Genomic DNA, 17,057 nt, shown 5'->3' with positions numbered 1-17,057 from the left:
CACGGCTACGTCACATTCTGAGGCTTGGGTGCATTTTTGATTGCCTTGGTTTTTGAGTCCGTAGGCCTGATACCATCAGCAGCAATTTTCCTCCCCAGGAATTCGACTCCCGTGCCATGAAGACGCACTTCGAGGGTTTGAGTCTGGAGTCCCACTTTGACCAGACGATGTAGAACCTCTTCCAGGTTTTTCAGATGTTCGGCGGAGTCACGATCTGTGACCAGTATATCATCTTAGAACACGACGGTTCTGGGAATGGACTTCAGTAGACTCTCCATGTTCCTCTGAAATATGGCTGCAGCCGAGCGAATTCCAAAAGGGCACCTCTTGTAGATAAACAGTCCTTTATGAGTGTTGATGCACGCAAGTTTCTTCGATGTGTCGACCAGCTCCTGTGTCATTTAGGCCGACGTCAGATCCAGTTTTGTGAACGACTTCCCCCGGCTAGTGTTGCAAACAGGTCATCAGCCTTCGTTAACAGGTATTGATCCTGTTTCGAAACTCGGTTGATCGTAACCTTGTAGTCTCCACAAATCCTGACAGTGCCATCACTTTTCAACACAGGAACAATGAGGCTGGCCCATTCGTTAAATTCGACCTGCGATATGATCCCTTCACGCTGGAGTCTGTCCAATTCGATTTCTACCTTCTCCCTCATCATGTACGGAACTGCCCAAGCTTTATGATAGACGGGTCTTGCATCCGAGTCCACGTGGATCTGCACCTTGGCTCCTGTGAAATTGCCAATGCCTGGTTCAAACAGCGAGGAGAACTTGCTCAACACTTGAGCACATTGTCCTCCTCCGACGACAATGCTTTGATTTTGTTCCAGTTCCACTTGGTTTTTTTCTAACTAGTTCCTGACGAACAGCGATGGACCATAACAGTAAATCGTGAATCGCACCATCATGCGACACCTTGATTACTGCACTGCCAATCACCGTTATGAGTTCTTTAGTCTACGTACGCAACTTGGCATTGACTGGACTCAGCTTAGGCCTCACAGCCTTAGTTTCCCACAGCCTGTCGAATGTCCTCTGGCTCATTATTGATTGACTTGCATCAGTGTCCAATTCCATCGATACCAGCACACCATTAAGTTTTACATTAATTATCGGTTGGCTCTTTATTAGGAACGAATGCAATCCATACACTTCCTTCTCTGGCATGATCGCACTAGACTGGTCATCATCCTCCATGTGGTGTGTCGCAGCACGCTTGCTCAGTTGCGGACACATGCGCTGGAGATGCCCCACTCTCGAGCAGCCTTTACAGATATTCTGTTTAAACCGACACTGATGATGCTGATGATTTCACCCGCAATGCCAACACGGTGATATCGGATTCATTCCCGTTGGTGGACTTTGAGCAGCCACAGGTTTTGCATACGCAGTCGGGTAGGCCCTGCCATATTGGGATTACGGAGACGTGGCTCCAGGATGATCAGGGCTGGGAACTCAACATCCAGGGGTATTCAACATTCAGGAAAGATAGAATAAAAGGAAAAGGAGGTGGGGTAGCATTGCTGGTTAAGGAGGAAATTAAGGCAATAGTTCAGAAGGACATTAGCTTGGACGATGTGGAATCTATATGGGTAGAGCTGCAGAATACCAAAGGGCAAAAAACGTTAGTGGGAGTTGTGTACAGACCTCCAAACAGTAGTAGTGATGTTGGGGAGGACATCAAACATGAAATTAGGGGTGCGTGCAATAAAGGTGCAGCAGTTATAATGGGTGACTTTAATATGCACATCGATTGGGTTAACCAAACTGGAAGCAATACGGTGGAGGAGGATTTCCTGGAGTGCATAAGGGATGGTTTTTTAGACCAATATGTCGAGGAACCAACCAGGGGGGAGGCCATCTTAGACTGGGTGTTGTGTAATGAGAGAGGATTAATTAGCAATCTCGTTGTGCGAGGCCCCTTGGGGAAGAGTGACCATAATATGGTGGAATTCTGCATTAGGATGGAGAATGAAACAGTTAATTCAGAGACCATGGTCCAGAACTTAAAGAAGGGTAACTTTGAAGGTATGAGGCGTGAATTGGCTAGGATAGATTGGCGAATGATACTGAAGGGGTTGACTGTGGATGGGCAATGGCAGACATTTAGAGACCGCATGGATGAACTACAACAATTGTACATTCCTGTCTGGCGTAAAAATAAAAAAGGGAAGGTGGCTCACCCATGGCTATCAAGGGAAATCAGGGATAGTATTAAAGCCAAGGAAGTGGCATACAAATTGGCCAGAAATAGCAGCGAACCCGGGGACTGGGAGAAATTTAGAACTCAGCAGAGGAGGACAAAGGGTTTGATTAGGGCAGGGAAAATGGAGTAGGAGAAGAAGCTTGCAGGGAACATTAAGACGGATTGCAAAAGTTTCTATAGATATGTAAAGAGAAAAAGGTTAGTAAAGACAAACGTAGGTCCCCTGCAGTCAGAATCAGGGGAAGTCATAACGGGGAACAAAGAAATGGCGGACCAATTGAACAAGTACTTTGGTTCGGTATTCACTGAGGAGGACACAAACAACCTTCCGGATATAAAAGGGGTCGGAGGGTCTAGTAAGGAGGAGGAACTGAGGGAAATCCTTATTAGTCGGGAAATTGTATTAGGGAAACTGATGGGATTGAAGGCCGATAAATCCCCAGGGCCTAATGGACTGCATCCCAGAGTACTTAAGGAAATGGCCTTGGAAATAGTGGATGCATTGACAGTCATTTTCCAACATTCCATTGACTCTGGATCAGTTCCTATGGAGTGGAGGGTAGCCAATGTAACCCCACTTTTTAAAAAAGGAGGGAGAGAGAAAACAGGCAATTATAGACCAGTCAGCCTGACCTCAGTAGTGGGTAAAATGATGGAATCAATTATTAAGGATGTCATAGCAGTGCATTTGGAAAGAGGTGATATGATAGGTCCAAGTCAGCATGGATTTGTGAAAGGGAAATCATGCTTGACAAATCTTCTGGAATCTTTTGAGGATGTTTCCAGTAGAGTGGACAAGGGAGAACCAGTTGATGTCGAAAGCCTTCTGAAAGTCCAAATATACCACAAGGTCCCACACAAGAGATTAATGTGCAAAGTTAAAGCACATGGGATTGGGGGTAGTGTGCTGACATGGAGTGAGAACTGGTTTGTCAGACAGGAAGCAAAGAATAGGAGTAAATGGGGACTTTTCAGAATGGCAGGCAGTGACTAGTGGGGTACCGCAAGGTTCTGTGCTGGGGGCCCAGCTGTTTACACTGTACATTAATGATTTAGACGAGGGGATTAAATGTAGTATCTCCAAATTTGCGGATGACACTAAGTTGGGTGGCAGTGTGAGCTGCAAGGAGGATGCTATGAGGCTGCAGAGTGACTTGGATAGGTTAGGTGAGTGGGCAAATGCATGGCAGATGAAGTATAATGTGGATAAATGTGAGGTTATCCACTTTGGTGGTAAAAGCAGAGAAACAGACTATTATCTGAATGGTGACAGATTAGGAAAAGGGGAGGTGCAAAGAGACCTGGGTGTCATGGTACATCAGTCATTGAAGGTTGGCATGCAGGTACAGCAGGCAGTTAAGAAAGCAAATGGCATGTTGGCCTTCATAGCGAGGGGATTTGAGTACAGGGGCAGGGAGGTGTTGCTACAGTTGTACAGGGCCTTGGTGAGGCCATACCTGGAGTATTGTGTACAGTTTTGGTCTCCTAACCTGAGGAAGGACATTCTTGCTATTGAGGGAGTGCAGCGAAGGTTCACCAGACTGATTCGCTGGATGGCGGGACTGACCTATCAAGAAAGACTGGATCAACTGGGCTTGTATTCACTGGAGTTCAGAAGAATGAGAGGGGACCTCATAGAAACGTTTAAAATTCTGACGGGGTTAGACAGGTTAGATGCAGGAAGAATGTTCCCAATGTTGGGGAAGTCCAGAACCAGGGAACACAGTCTAAGGATAAGGCGTAAGCCATTTAGGACCGAGATGAGGAGGAATTTCTTCACCCAGAGAGTGGTGAACCTGTGGAATTCTCTACCACAGAAAGTTGTTGAGGCCAGTTCACTGAATATATTCAAAAAGGAGTTCGATGAAGTCCTTACTACTAGGGGAATCAAGGGGTATGGTGAGAAAGCAGAAATGGGGTACTGAAGTTGCATGTTCAGCCATGAACTCATTGAATGGCGGTGCAGGCTAGAAGGGCCGAATGGCCTACTCCTGCACCTATTTTCTATGTTTCTATGTTTCTATATGCAGCTCTGCCAAATGACGATACTATCTTGTTTACAGTACTTACTGAGTTCCAATTTTTCACTGATATCTGCTTTAAGCTTTTGTCCATCGTCATGAATGATTGGGCAATCGTGATGGCCTTGCTCAAATCCAGCGTGGTTGATGCCGATTTGAAAGAAGTACTGCAACACGTCTGCCAACGCAGTTTTGAACTTACATTTTCCAGCTAGACCTCTTAGGTCGGCAACAAATTCCGATACATCCTGGCCCTCAGAACGAACATGCGTATAGAATCGATATCTTGAGATGATGATGCCTTCATCTGGTCTGAGATGGTCACGTACCAGAGCACACAATGTTTCATAGTCCTTGTCCATTGGACTGAAGGGCGAGAGGTGATTCTTTATGAGTCCATAGATTTTCGGACTGCAAACCGTGAGGAGAACCGCCCGGCGCCAAACTGCATCTGCCTCTTTCTCCATTTTGTTGGCCACGAAGTACTGGTTCAAGCGGGCTACAAAGTCTGCCCAATTTTCTCCCTCCACGAATCGCTCCAGAATTCCAATTGTGCTCATTTTTGCATGCAAAGGTTCTTGTTACCTCGTCGCCAAATGTTGTGTATGCAATAACTCAATAGACTGAATACTGTAAACTCTAAACAGGTACAAACCTGGCTCTACTTTATTAGGGCCCAAAGTGATTACATTACAAGGTGGCTGGCCTTTTATACCTGGGCCGCACACACGTGCGCACAGCCCAATGACCTCCGACAGTGGCGCCACCTGGTGGCTAGTAAAACCAAGCATACATACATGACAGCTGATGTGTGATAAACTGCCCTATTCTTCAAGCAAAGCACTTCACAAAGTGCCTATTTACAAAACCATCAGTGACAAGTTCTCTTCCCACTGAATTTAAAACATCATCTGATTCTTGCAAAAGTAATCGAAGTGTTAGTATCAATTATAATTGCGGATTACTCCAGGGCTTTATAATTAGAGGCAGTGAGTACAACACCAAGTTATGCTAAACTTTTATACATCATTTGCTATGCTTCAGCTGGAGTATTGTGTTGTATTCTGAGCATGACACTTTAGAAAATGCCAAAGCCTTAGAGAGGATACGGAGGAGATTGACTAGGATGATACCAGGGATGAAATATTTCAGTTATGTGGAGAGAAAAGAGTAGCTGGGATTGTTGTCCTTAGAGCAGAGAAGATTAAGAGGAAATTTAGTAGAGGTTTTCAAAATTATGAAGGCTTTGATAGAGTAGATAGGGAGAAACTGGTTCCAGTGGCAGGAGGTTTGATAACCAGAGGGCACAGATTTAAGGTAATTGGCAAAAGATGATGAGATGAGCAGAAATTATTTTATACATAAAGTTGTGATATGGAATTCACTGCCTGAAAGGGTGGTGGAAGCAAATTCAAATGTAACTTTTAAAAGGGAACTGGCTAAATAAGTTACTTATATAAAATTTTCAGAGCTATGGCAAAAGATCGGGGAGGAGGGGTGCGACTAATTGGACAGCTCTTTCAAAGAGCCGGCACAGGTATGATGGGCAGAATGGCCTCCTTCTTTGTTGTAGGATTCTACAATTATCACAGTTGTCAGCATTAACAAAATGCTTCCCTCTACTTATTAGGAGACACGGGAAAAGCGCATTGAGCAATACCACGAGGAACCAGATACACCACCAGTCCTGGTCAGTATTTTCACTGCAACAGCAAAAGGTAAAAGATTATGAGAAGAACTCTGACAGTGGTCGAGTGAAACAATTGGCCCCACAGGGCAGCAGTTCATATCTGTAATTCCTTGCTTAGTAAGACTTTCATCTGAGGAACATAAAGCCAAACTGGGCAGTTTACAGGGGAAAGATGCACTGGGGCAGTTCGACTGCCTGTCCTGCCAACCAAGAGGGTTGCAGGATAATGGAGAACCAGAAGCAAAATTAGGGAAGGTATACAAATTCCCCCCATCCTTCTCGGGCAGGATAAGTTAATTCAGCGTTCAATTGAATAGGCAAATTTATATGTAGCAAAGTTGCCAGAAAATACTATAGGGCCAAAATTGCCCACCGCCCTAAACGAGACGCACCTACCACTTTTTGCCGTTCATTACCGCCACAGCCATTAGATGGAAATTCAGCATTTTTGGTTGAAAAAAGGCGTGGAGCGGTAATGGTGGGGGGAATGGGCTGTTTGCTGCAGTGTGGGTGTGGAGTGGCTGATTGAGCCGTGAAATTCAGCTGGTGCTGATTTACTGCTAACGAGCCAGCTGCTCCCTGGCCTTCTTAAAGGGCAGGCTTTGTAACTCGGCCCTGAGCAGGGAAACAGTTTCTTGCAAATACATGGTGAATCCAGGAGGAGAAAGGAGGGCCAACAGATTTTCTGAAGCGGAACCAGAGACCCCGACTGAAGGTGTGGTGGGAAGGAGGCACGTCCTTTACCCCGACATAGGCAGACCTACTCGCACCGTGTTTGTTAATGGCTGGAGAGAAATCGCTGTGGAGGTCTCGGGGACCTACATTCATGACCACACCACCACCCAATGCCGCAAAAGGCTCAACGACATAATTCGACTGATGAAAGTGTGTACACGTTCTCCCAACTCCTCACCTTCCATCTACGAGCCTCTCCTTCACTTCTTATTCCCTACCTTCATTATATAGTCACTGAAGCAACATTTGATTGCCGAGACCTGTGTGTGTGTGTGTGTGTATATATATATATATATACGTGTGCATTCTCGCAATGGAGGCTCCCTTTCATGTCAGAATTGCACCTGCATGTAATGGACCCACACTTGCACTCATTGCCGAGGCCTCATGACAATGCTACTCAGCAAGCCTTATTAGATTTGCAGGCAAAGGTTTCTCACAACCGTTTAGAGCAACAGAGGACTGATTGTGGCAAGCCAGATATCCAGCAGCTCACTCATCGGGAAGAAAGGGTGCAGAGGCTGGTGGGCCCACATGTTACTTTCCATGTGGCCGTCAGTCGTGTGGATCGAGCTGGGGGCAGCATCGGTAAGTGAAGGCCTTCCTTTAATGCCATCTCTCCCTGAATGTGCCGGTGCCCACCATGCGTTTGCTTATGTTTGTGTGCAAGTTGCAAGCTGCAGGCTGTAATGCCCTATCTCCACCTCACGGGAGCCCTTGTGCCATTTATGATTGCAGATGAGACCCCGAGTGTGAGCCAAGGCCAGGATTACAACTTTGAGACCACTGGGAGCCAAAGGCAGGGAGAGACCCGAGAAGCCATTGGGAACCAAAGCCAGGACGACACCCTAGAGACCGTTCCATCTATTAAGCCGAGGAAGAGGGGGACACGGCTGGCAGCACAGCATCACTGCTTCCTACACTCTCACACGCCAGCTCAGATACTGGGAGTACAAGGTTGGGAATGTTAGATTTAGCAGAGGGGTCTGCACTGGGTGATGCACCGGGGCCTAGTGGGCTGCAGCATTATGAAGGGCAAAGGCAACCTCGGGTGCCATCTCTGTGGGGGGTGAGTTCGCACACGAGGACTCAGATGAGCCCATCGATGTTGGGGCTTATGAAAGAAGGGTGGAGGCAATGTATTCCCAGAGGTTGGGGGCAATGGCAAGGGTGCCCGAGAGCCTGTTGCAAGTGGTCAGAAGCGTGGAGGAGTCTGCCTCCCACAATGTGGACAGCTCTGCGCACATTATGGAGTCCATCATTGCCAGTGTGCAGATGATGGTGGACTCCCAGTGACCGTGCGGGTCCAGCCATGATGCCGCTTCTCGTTGGTGATGTGGCCGCTGCCATTACAGCACAGGCGCAACGGAACGAACGTCTGAGTGCTGCTTTGGATAGGATGACCGCTGTCCTGGAAGCTCAGAATGCTCTCATGCACTCTGGGCAACAGGCCACGGAACATCTTACTGCTGTCGTCTCTGGTGGCATCGAGACTGTGTCTGTTCTCATGCAGTCTGACTGTTGCCATCCGGCTGTGTCCACCACGGTCCATGGGGGACCTTACGATGTCACGCCACCCCACCGACCTATGCTCCAGCAGATTGGTGGGGATGGCGAGGTGCTGCCTCGGACAAGGATCCTGATGTGCTCTCTCAGGATCGCAGCAGTCCTGAGCCCAGACCTATCACTCCACCATTGCCGCCAAGCATGGAATCACCCCAGCCAATCCCGACTGAAGCCACCAAGGAGGATGCTGCCCAGTCTGCAGCTGAGAGCTGGTCGAGGGTGTCCTAAGGACACATGTAGCTTCTACACCTGAAACACAGCAGACTTCCCAGACCCATGATGCAGCCACAGGGGAAACACTGCGGCGTAGTTTGAGAATAGATTTGCGCAAGATGGGTTATAAACAAAAATGCACAAGGGTGATAAATTATTTACATGTATGTTTTTTTTTGCACCTTTCTTGTGTAATAAATCTTTATTTTGTGTTTCAGTATCTGTGCAGGTCTCTTATTTCACTTGGAGCAACGATGTGTGAAAGGGCTCATTGGGATGGCCATGGAGATTGCAAAGATATAGGGTAACGTGCGCATGAACTAATTGGAAACGAGCAGCAATGAGACCGTTCTGCACTTCCCTTGCAGGGTTTGGATGGTGACTCCGCCTCCTGCGTGGCCGGCGACCCGCATCCTGGACCTCCTCCTCCTCCTGTGTGTCATGCTCCTGCACCACCTCCTCCTGGTCCTCCTCCTCAGGTGGTACTGCTGGCTCGTTCACCAATGGTTGTGCCCTCATGATGCCAGCTTGTGAAGCATGTAGCAGGCGACCACGAATAGGGAGACCTGCTCAGGCAAGTACTGCACTCCTGAGCGATCAAGGCAACGGATCCTCTGCTTAAGGATTCCAATGCACTGCTCAATTATGCACCTGGTGGCTGAATGAGATTCATTGTAGGCTTGCTGTGCAGCAGTTTTGGGGTTGTGAAGGGGAGTCAGTAGCCAAGTGCACAGTGGGTAGTTCTTGTCTCCAAGGAGCCAGCCGCAACTTGGTTGTGCCAGCAAACACGCCGGGCACTCTGGTTTGGCGCAGGATGAAAGCATTGTGGCTTCTGCCAGGATACCGGGCATCAACTGCCATGATTTTGCGGTGGTGGTCGCAAACCAACTGGACATTGAGGGAGTAGAATCCCTTGCCGTTTCTGAGCATCTCGAGAGTGTTCTGTGGTATCCTCAATGCGATGTGGGTGCAGTCTACGGCGCCCTGAACCCTGGGGAAGTCCACAAATCGCAGGAATCCGGTCTGCCGCTCCAACCTCCCTGCTCATCGGGAAGGATAAGTAGTTCTCTTTCTCTTTTAGAGAACATGTCACTTGACGGATGGAGCTATGCACGGTGAACTGCAAAATGTTCGAGCTGTAGCAGCTTGGAAACATCCAGTGGTATAGAAATTTAGTGCTATGGTCACTTTGGATGAGATGGTCAGAGTTGTCCTCAATCTTGTTTGAGGCTGGAGGTCTGGGTGCAGGAGATTGCACAGCTCCCTCACGATGTCCTTCCAGAATCGACATCTCCGGAGACATTGGTCATCCGTCAGGTCCATGTACGAAAACTGCTGTCTGTAGACCTTTGCACGATAGGGCCTTCTCCTCCCATGTCTATGCTTGCGTCTGCCTACGGAAGCCGTCTCATTGCCTTCTCCCTCATGCTCTCACTGCTCCTCACCCTCTGCAGCTTGCTGTTGGCAAGCATCTGCCTCCTGTGCATCCGACCTTCTCTCGATTTCGCTCACTATCTGGTGCGGGGGGTCAGCCTACCTGACCCTTCTCCTCATGGGCCACCTCTCTGTGTTCAGGTCTGTTGCCGTCTCCATGATCTTCTGCATGTTCAGCAGCCATATGTGCTGCGTCCCTTGCCCGCTGTCTCGAGCCGTTGTAGATGGCGCCGCTTCTCCTGTGTGCCTCCCTGCCACGCACAATGTGCAGGAGACGTTCCGCTGCCAGCATTGACCCCATTTATTTGGCCTCCGCAAGCAGTACCTCCACAATGACTGCTCTCTGTTGTCTAGATTGAAGACGCTTGCCCACTAGTACTCAGTCCCGCTCTAAACAAGGCAACTGGCAAAATTGTGAAAAATCCGATAAAGTGTCGGAAAAAGAATGCTGCTACATGCAACACGCCTTTAAAGGCCACTGGTGGTCTTGAACTAGCACTGTGTACAGACCCAAAAATCTGTTGGCACCGACAGGCGGCCGGAAGTCTTTTTGAAGTGAATTTAAATTCCCCGGGAGGGAAAGGCTGTGGTGCGCGCTTTGATGACGTTGTTAACGACACATCTGCAGGACCGGGGGGGGGGTGTGGAGAGCAGGGCGGATCTCGATGTAGCAAACACCCGAGGCAATGCCACAAACGTCGGCCAGTCCACTGCGAGTTGGTGCTCATTCCGCGCCGCCCCTTTCAAGTGGCCAGAGGCCTTATCGGAAGAGGCAATTTCGGCCCTATGCCTTTTTTACATATCTACAGAACAGCTCTATATTTTTTTTAAAATCAACATATTAGCTTACTTACCTATCATAAATTGTGGAGTTTTCCTCATCAACTGAACACAGTACACACACTGACTGGCGAATCATTCGGTGCAGTTTTGTGAGGTTATGAACTCCCTCAGCGCAGGGAGAATATGAACTTATTCGCTGCTGTGACAGGGTTTGCGCGAAGGCTCCATGCTACTGGTCGAAGGTGATAAGGTCACACTGCTGGGAAGCACTCGTGCTCGTTTGTTCATCCAGTGTATTTGTTCGTGCTCAGCCACCCACCATGTTAAGTCACTTAATTCCAAGGAGATTTACTAGAATATACCAGGGATGAGGAATTCAGTTACGTGGAGATTAGAGCAGAGACGGTTAAGGGAAGATTTAATAGAGGTGTTCAAAATTATGAGGGACTTTGATAGAATAGATAGAGAGAAACTACTTTCACTGCCAGGAATGTCAGTAACCAGAAGATACAAATTTAAGATAATTTACAAAAGAACCAGGTGAAAGATAAGAGATTTTTTTATGCAGAGAGTTCTGATCTGGAATGCACTGTCTGAAAGGGTGGTGGAAGCAGATTCAATAACTTTCAAAAGGAAATTGAACATATACTTGAAAAGGAAAAAATTGCAGGACTGTGGGGGAAGAACAGGGGAATCGGGCTAATTGGATATCTCTTTCAAAGAGCCGGCACATGGACCGACTGGCCTCCTTCTGTGCTGTATGATTCTATGATTCATCTGCCGTTATCCCTATTCTCCTGAAAGTGCTGACTCTTGCCAGCTCCACAAAGAGGCACGCATCTTGTCTCTCGCCCAAGTAACTGTTCATATCCCCCTGGACTGTGCCATCAGGCGACACTGCGGAGAGGTAGAGCTGAGCCACTGAAATGAGGCGGGGAAGGTGGGAGAATCAGAGCCAGTCATTATGGTTCTGTACTCAAGTTTGAAGATAACCAACTCAGCTTTTGCATGGGAAGCAACTTCAGGGAAGGCTACAAAGTGAAAAAAGGAGGGGAATCAAAACCAAGTTTGAAGAGGATCTGCTGCTCTTCATTCTCATCTTTAGAATACTTTGCACTTGTACAGCACGTTACTCGAGGGGAGGGGGAACGGACGAATATTTAGAGAGTTTTCTGGTAATATGGGAGGGGAGTGAGTGAAGAATGAAAGCAAATATCAAATGTCTGTTTCAAAGTACACAATTTGATTCTCGGAAATGCTAGATGTAAAAAGATCAAGATTCATCTAGTTCACTCTCTCCATCCTGGTAGTCACATGGTACAATCATACTGGAATTGCTGATTCATGGCAATCAATCTGATTAAAGTATCTTATTAATCGTCACACCCACCAGCCAACAAAACCCACGGAATCAAAATTTTAAAAGTGCCCACGACCTCCAACTATATGTATCATATGGAGCACTGCAATTCATTGCTCAAGATGGTGAAATGTGCATTCCTTGATGTGCTGCTGCACCGAGTCTCCAAATTATCAGTACACTATTGTTCGACGTGTGAATCACGTACGAATATCCAGACCCTGGAATTAATAAAACTTTGCCCTTGGTCGACGTGCTTTGCAATTTGTCATCAAGGGCCACAAATCCCAGCTGTGACTTTTTGTCATTTATTCATTCTTGGGATGTGGGCAACACTGCCACGACTGGCATCCCTACTTGTCCTGGAGAAGGTGGTAATGAGCCTTCTTGAACTACTTCAGTCCATGTGGTGAAGTTGCTCCCACAGTGCTGTTAAGTAGGCTGTTCCTGGATTATGACCCAGTGATGACGAAGGAATGATGATATATGTTCAAGTCGAGACCATGTGTGACTTGAAGTGGAACTTGGAGGTGAAGGTGTTCCCACACACCTGCTGCCCTGGTTTCGGGTTTTGGAAGTGCTGTCAAAGACTTGCTCATAAGCAGTTCTCACCACAAGAAGGCCATCTCTCAGTTAATTCCAGATTTCAAAGTTGCCAGCATAGTTCTTACTTTCCTTCCCACTCCTCTTCACTTCTTTGTTCTTTTTTCCCCTTTCCCCCCCCCCCCCCATGACCCCCACACACTCTACCTTCTTACTTTGCTTTCCCTGTACCTCTTGCAGCTACATACTTAACATAACTGCTGTTTCTTTTTAAGGATTTATTTTGCCTGGCTCAATGGGTTGTGGCGTGCTGGCAGTGCAGGGGGTTTATTGCTGTTACTTCTTCAGCGAAGTAAGGAGGGAAGATGAGGCCTGCATCCCACCACCAGAAATGTGCAACAGGCTGACAGGCCGTGAACTTAGGCAGAGAAAAAAGGGCCATCATCAACAGTCTTAAATAGTCAATAGGGAATATTATAACTACACATTGCTGTAGTAGTATTTGCTCAGAACAATGTGACCTATAAAGAAAGGCCTTGTATTTATACAACAATAACTTGTATTTATATAGCACCTTTAACATAGTGAAACATCCCAAGATGCTACACAAGGGTATTATGAAACAAAAAATTTGACACCAAGCCACATAAGGAGAAATTAGGCAGGAAAGAGGTGGGTTTTAAAGAGCAGCTTGAAGGAAGCAAGAGTTCGAAAGGCAGAGAGGTTTAGGCAGGGAATTCCAGAGCTTGGGCCCTGGGCAAAAGTTGAGCGATTATAATCAGGGATGCTCAAGAGGGCAGAATTAGAGGAGCGCAGACATCTCAAAGGGGTTTTGGGGCTGGAGATTAGAGATTGGGAGGGGCGAGGCCATGGAGTGATTTGAAAACAAGGACGAGAATTTTCAAATCGAGGCATTGCTTAACCGTCAATGTAGGTCAGTGAGCACGGGGGTGATGTGTGAGCAGGACTTGGTACGAGTTAGGACTAAGGCAGCTGAGTTTTGGATCATCTCAAGTTTACGTAGGGTAGTATGTGGGAGGCCAGCAAGGAGTGTGTTGGAACAGTCAAGTCCAGAGGTAACAAAGGCATGGATGAGGGATTCAGCAGCGGATGAGCTGAGGCAAGGGTGGAGACGGGCAAGGTTACGGAGGTGAAAATAGGCGGTCTTAGTTTTGCTGCGGATATGTGGTCAAAAGCTCATTTCAGGGTCAAATATGACACCAAGGTTGCAAACAGTCTGGTTCAGCCTCAGACAGAGTTGGGGAGAGGGATGGAGTCAGTGGCGAGGGAATGGAGTTTGTGGCAGCACCTTTCATAGAAACAGAAAATAGGTGCAGGAGTAGGCCATTCGAGCCTGCACCACCATTCAATAAGATCAAGGTTGATCATTCACCTCAGTATCCCTTTCCTGCTTTTTCTCCATACCCCTTTAGCCGTAAGGGCCATATCTAACTCCCTCTTGAATAGATCCAATGAACTGGCATCAACAACTCTCTGCGGTAGAGAATTCCACAGGCTAACAATTCTGAGTGAAGAAGTTTCTCCGCATCTTAGTCCTAAATGGCTTACCCCTTATCCTAGGTCTGTGACCCCCGGTTCTGGACTTCCCCAACTTCGGGAACATTCTTCCTGCAGCTAATCTGTCCAGTCCCGTCAGAATTTTATATGTTTCTTTGAGATCCCCTCTCATCCTTCTAAACTCCAGTGAATTCAAACCCAGTCGATCCAGTCTCTCCTCATATGTCAGTCCTGCTATCCCGGGAATCAGTCTGGTGAACCTTCGTTGCACTCCCTCTGTAAAGTACTGTCCCCTCAATAGATTCACACGAGGCATGTACTGAAGTCAAGGGCACTCTGGACCTGCACCTTTATTTTACAGCTCTGGAAATGTTGCACTTGCCTGAGACCGGTCCTTATATACCTGTCTCTTGCAAGTGCACCCCTGGTGGTGAGGTATGCTAGTGGTTATAGGTCATATCTTATTACAGTCATGTATAACATGTTAGGATACAGTTATATATAATAATTTAAGATACATGACATCACCCTCCCCCCAAGGTCTTATTGTCTTTATAGGTTCAGTCTCTCAGGTGGTCTACGCTCTCCTGTGGAGCGTTTGAGTTGTGGTTCAGTTGTTTGCCTTGGTGTCTGTTTTTCCTTGGGTGTGGTTGCTGGTATCTCGCCTGGGCTGTCTGTTGGGATTGCCCTTTCCTCAGGTTGTTCCCTCTGTCTGTCCACCAGGTGTGGTGTGAGTTCCACATTGTAGTCTGCCTCTGGTTCCGCAGTGTTGTTGGTAAATCTGCTTTTGACTTGGTCTACATGCCTCCGGCAGGTTTTGCCATTGTCCATTTGTACTACCAGGAGCCTGTTTCCTTCCTTGCCCGTTACTGTCCCTGAAAGCCATTTGGGACCCCTGCCATAGTTTGTACAAACACTTTGTCCCCTATCTCATTCCATCTCCCCTCGAATTTCTGTCATGGTACTCAGTCAGCTTACGGCGCTTTGCCTCAATGATTTCGTGCATGTCCGGTAGGATTAATGAGAGCCTTGTTTTTAAAGTCCTTTTCATCAACAGTTGCGCGGGGGGATCCCAGTCAGTGAGTGCGGACGAGATCTGTATGCCAACAGCAGTCGCGACAGGCGACCCTGCAGCGTGGGACTTTGGATTTTAAGCATGCCTTGTTTAATAATTTCCACTGCTCTCTCCGCCTGGCTGGTGGAGGCCGGCTTGAACGGTGCCGTCTTGACGTGATTTATGCCGTGGTCAATTATAAAGTCTTGGAATTCTGCGCTGGTGAAGCATGGACCATTGTCACTGACCAATATGTCAGGGATTCCATGCGTTGCAACCATGGTTGCGAGGCTCTCCACAGTGGTGGAGGTTGTGCTCGAGTTTAAAATGGTGCATTCGATCCACTTTGAAAATGCATCTACAACTACGAGGAACATTTTGCCCATGAATGGGCCCGCATAGTCTATGTGCACCCGCAACCACGGTTTGGTAGGCCAGGGGCTCAGTGGAGCCTCCCTGGGGGCATTGCTGAGTTGGGCACAAATGGTGCATCTTTGGACGCAGAGCTCCAAGTCCGCGTCAATACCAGGTCACCTGACGTGGGATCTGGCTATGGCCTTCATGAGAACGATCCCCGGGTGCTCGCGGTGGAGCTCCCGGACGAATGCCTCTCTGCCTCGTAGAGGCATGACTACTTGGCTGCCCCACATCAGGCAATCTGCTTGTAGTGATAGCTCATGCATGCGCCTGTGAAAGGGTTTTAATTCCTCGGGGTAGGTATCGTGAGCCTCTGCCCAGTCACCGGTTAGGACACATCTTTTTACTAAGGATAACGTGTGGTCGCTGGCCGTCCAGGCTCTGATTTGGCGAGCCGTCATGGGTGAACCTGTGGACTCAAGGGCATTGATTGCCATGACTATCTCACAGTCCTGTTCGTCAGACCCTTCCGTGGTCGCCAGGGGTAGCCTGCTGAGCGCATCGGCACAGTTGTCTGTGCCTGGTCTGTGCCTTATGGTATAGTCGTAGGACGCCAGCATGAGTGCCCACCGTTGAATTCGCGCCGAGGCATTGGTGTTTATTGCCTTGCTCTCGGATAGGAGGGACGTGAGGGGCTTGTGGTCGGTTTCTAATGCGAACTTGGCCCCGAAAAAGGTATTGGTGCATCTTTTTGACACCATACACGCACGCGAGATCCTCCTTCTCTACCATTCCGTACCCGTGCTCCGCCCGCGAAAGTGACCTGGAGGCATAAGCTATGGGTTGTAATTTACCCGCACTATTGACATGTTGCAAAACGCACCCGACCCCATACACTGACGCATCGCATGTGAGAACTAGCTTTTTACCTGGATCAAAGAAAGTCAAAACACTGTTGGAACACAGAAGGTTGCGTGCCTTATTGAAGGCGCGTTCCTGGGCGACCCCCAAAATCAATCGCACCCCTTTCTGAGTAGCACGTGGAGAGGCTCCAGCAGCGTGCTTAAGTTCTGCATAAAGTTCCCAAAGTAATTGAGTAGCCCGAGAAAGACACGCAGTTCTGAGACATTCCGGGGCCTGGGTGCCAGGCGAATTGCTTCTGTTTTGGACTCTGTTGGGCGGATTCCATCAGCGGCAATCCTTCTGCCGAAAAATTCAACTTCGGGTGCGAGAAACAGGCACTTGGATTTCTTGACTCGGGCCTACCTGATCCAACCGCTTTAGTACTTCCTCCAAATTACGGAGATGGGAGTCGGTGTCCCTGCCCGTGATAAGTATGTCGTCTTGAAATACAACCGTCCCCGGGATGGACTTGAGCAGACTCTCCATGTTGCGCTGGAATATGGCAGCTGCCGACCTGATGCCGAATGGGCATCGATTGGACATGAAAAGGCCTCGATGTGTGTTGATGGTGGTGAGTAGCTTGGATTTCTCAGTCAATTCTTGCGTCATATACGCAGATGTGAGGTCCAATTTTGAGAATGTGGCAAATAAGTCCTCCTCTCTGGGCAGTGG

At 48.0% G+C, this 17,057-nt stretch overlaps 2 protein-coding genes across 2 annotated transcripts in view; one reads left to right on the top strand and one right to left on the bottom strand.

Annotated features, from left to right (window-relative positions):
• The window catches only part of LOC139255041 (alpha-aspartyl dipeptidase), an 84,310-nt gene extending 73,305 nt beyond the window's left edge, over nt 1-11,005 (top strand). The window contains 2 exon segments of the mRNA XM_070873860.1: nt 5,860-5,919; nt 10,859-11,005. Of these exon segments, the coding sequence (XP_070729961.1) occupies nt 5,860-5,919; nt 10,859-11,005 (207 nt within the window).
• Nucleotides 1-17,057, bottom strand: part of nbeal1 (neurobeachin-like 1) — a 503,417-nt gene that overhangs the window by 20,048 nt on the left and 466,312 nt on the right. The window lies entirely within an intron of this gene.

The sequence above is a fragment of the Pristiophorus japonicus genome, chromosome 3 (genome assembly GCF_044704955.1).
Source record: "Pristiophorus japonicus isolate sPriJap1 chromosome 3, sPriJap1.hap1, whole genome shotgun sequence".
Classification (NCBI taxonomy): domain Eukaryota; kingdom Metazoa; phylum Chordata; class Chondrichthyes; family Pristiophoridae; genus Pristiophorus; species Pristiophorus japonicus.
This window is presented reverse-complemented; position numbering and strand designations above follow the sequence as displayed.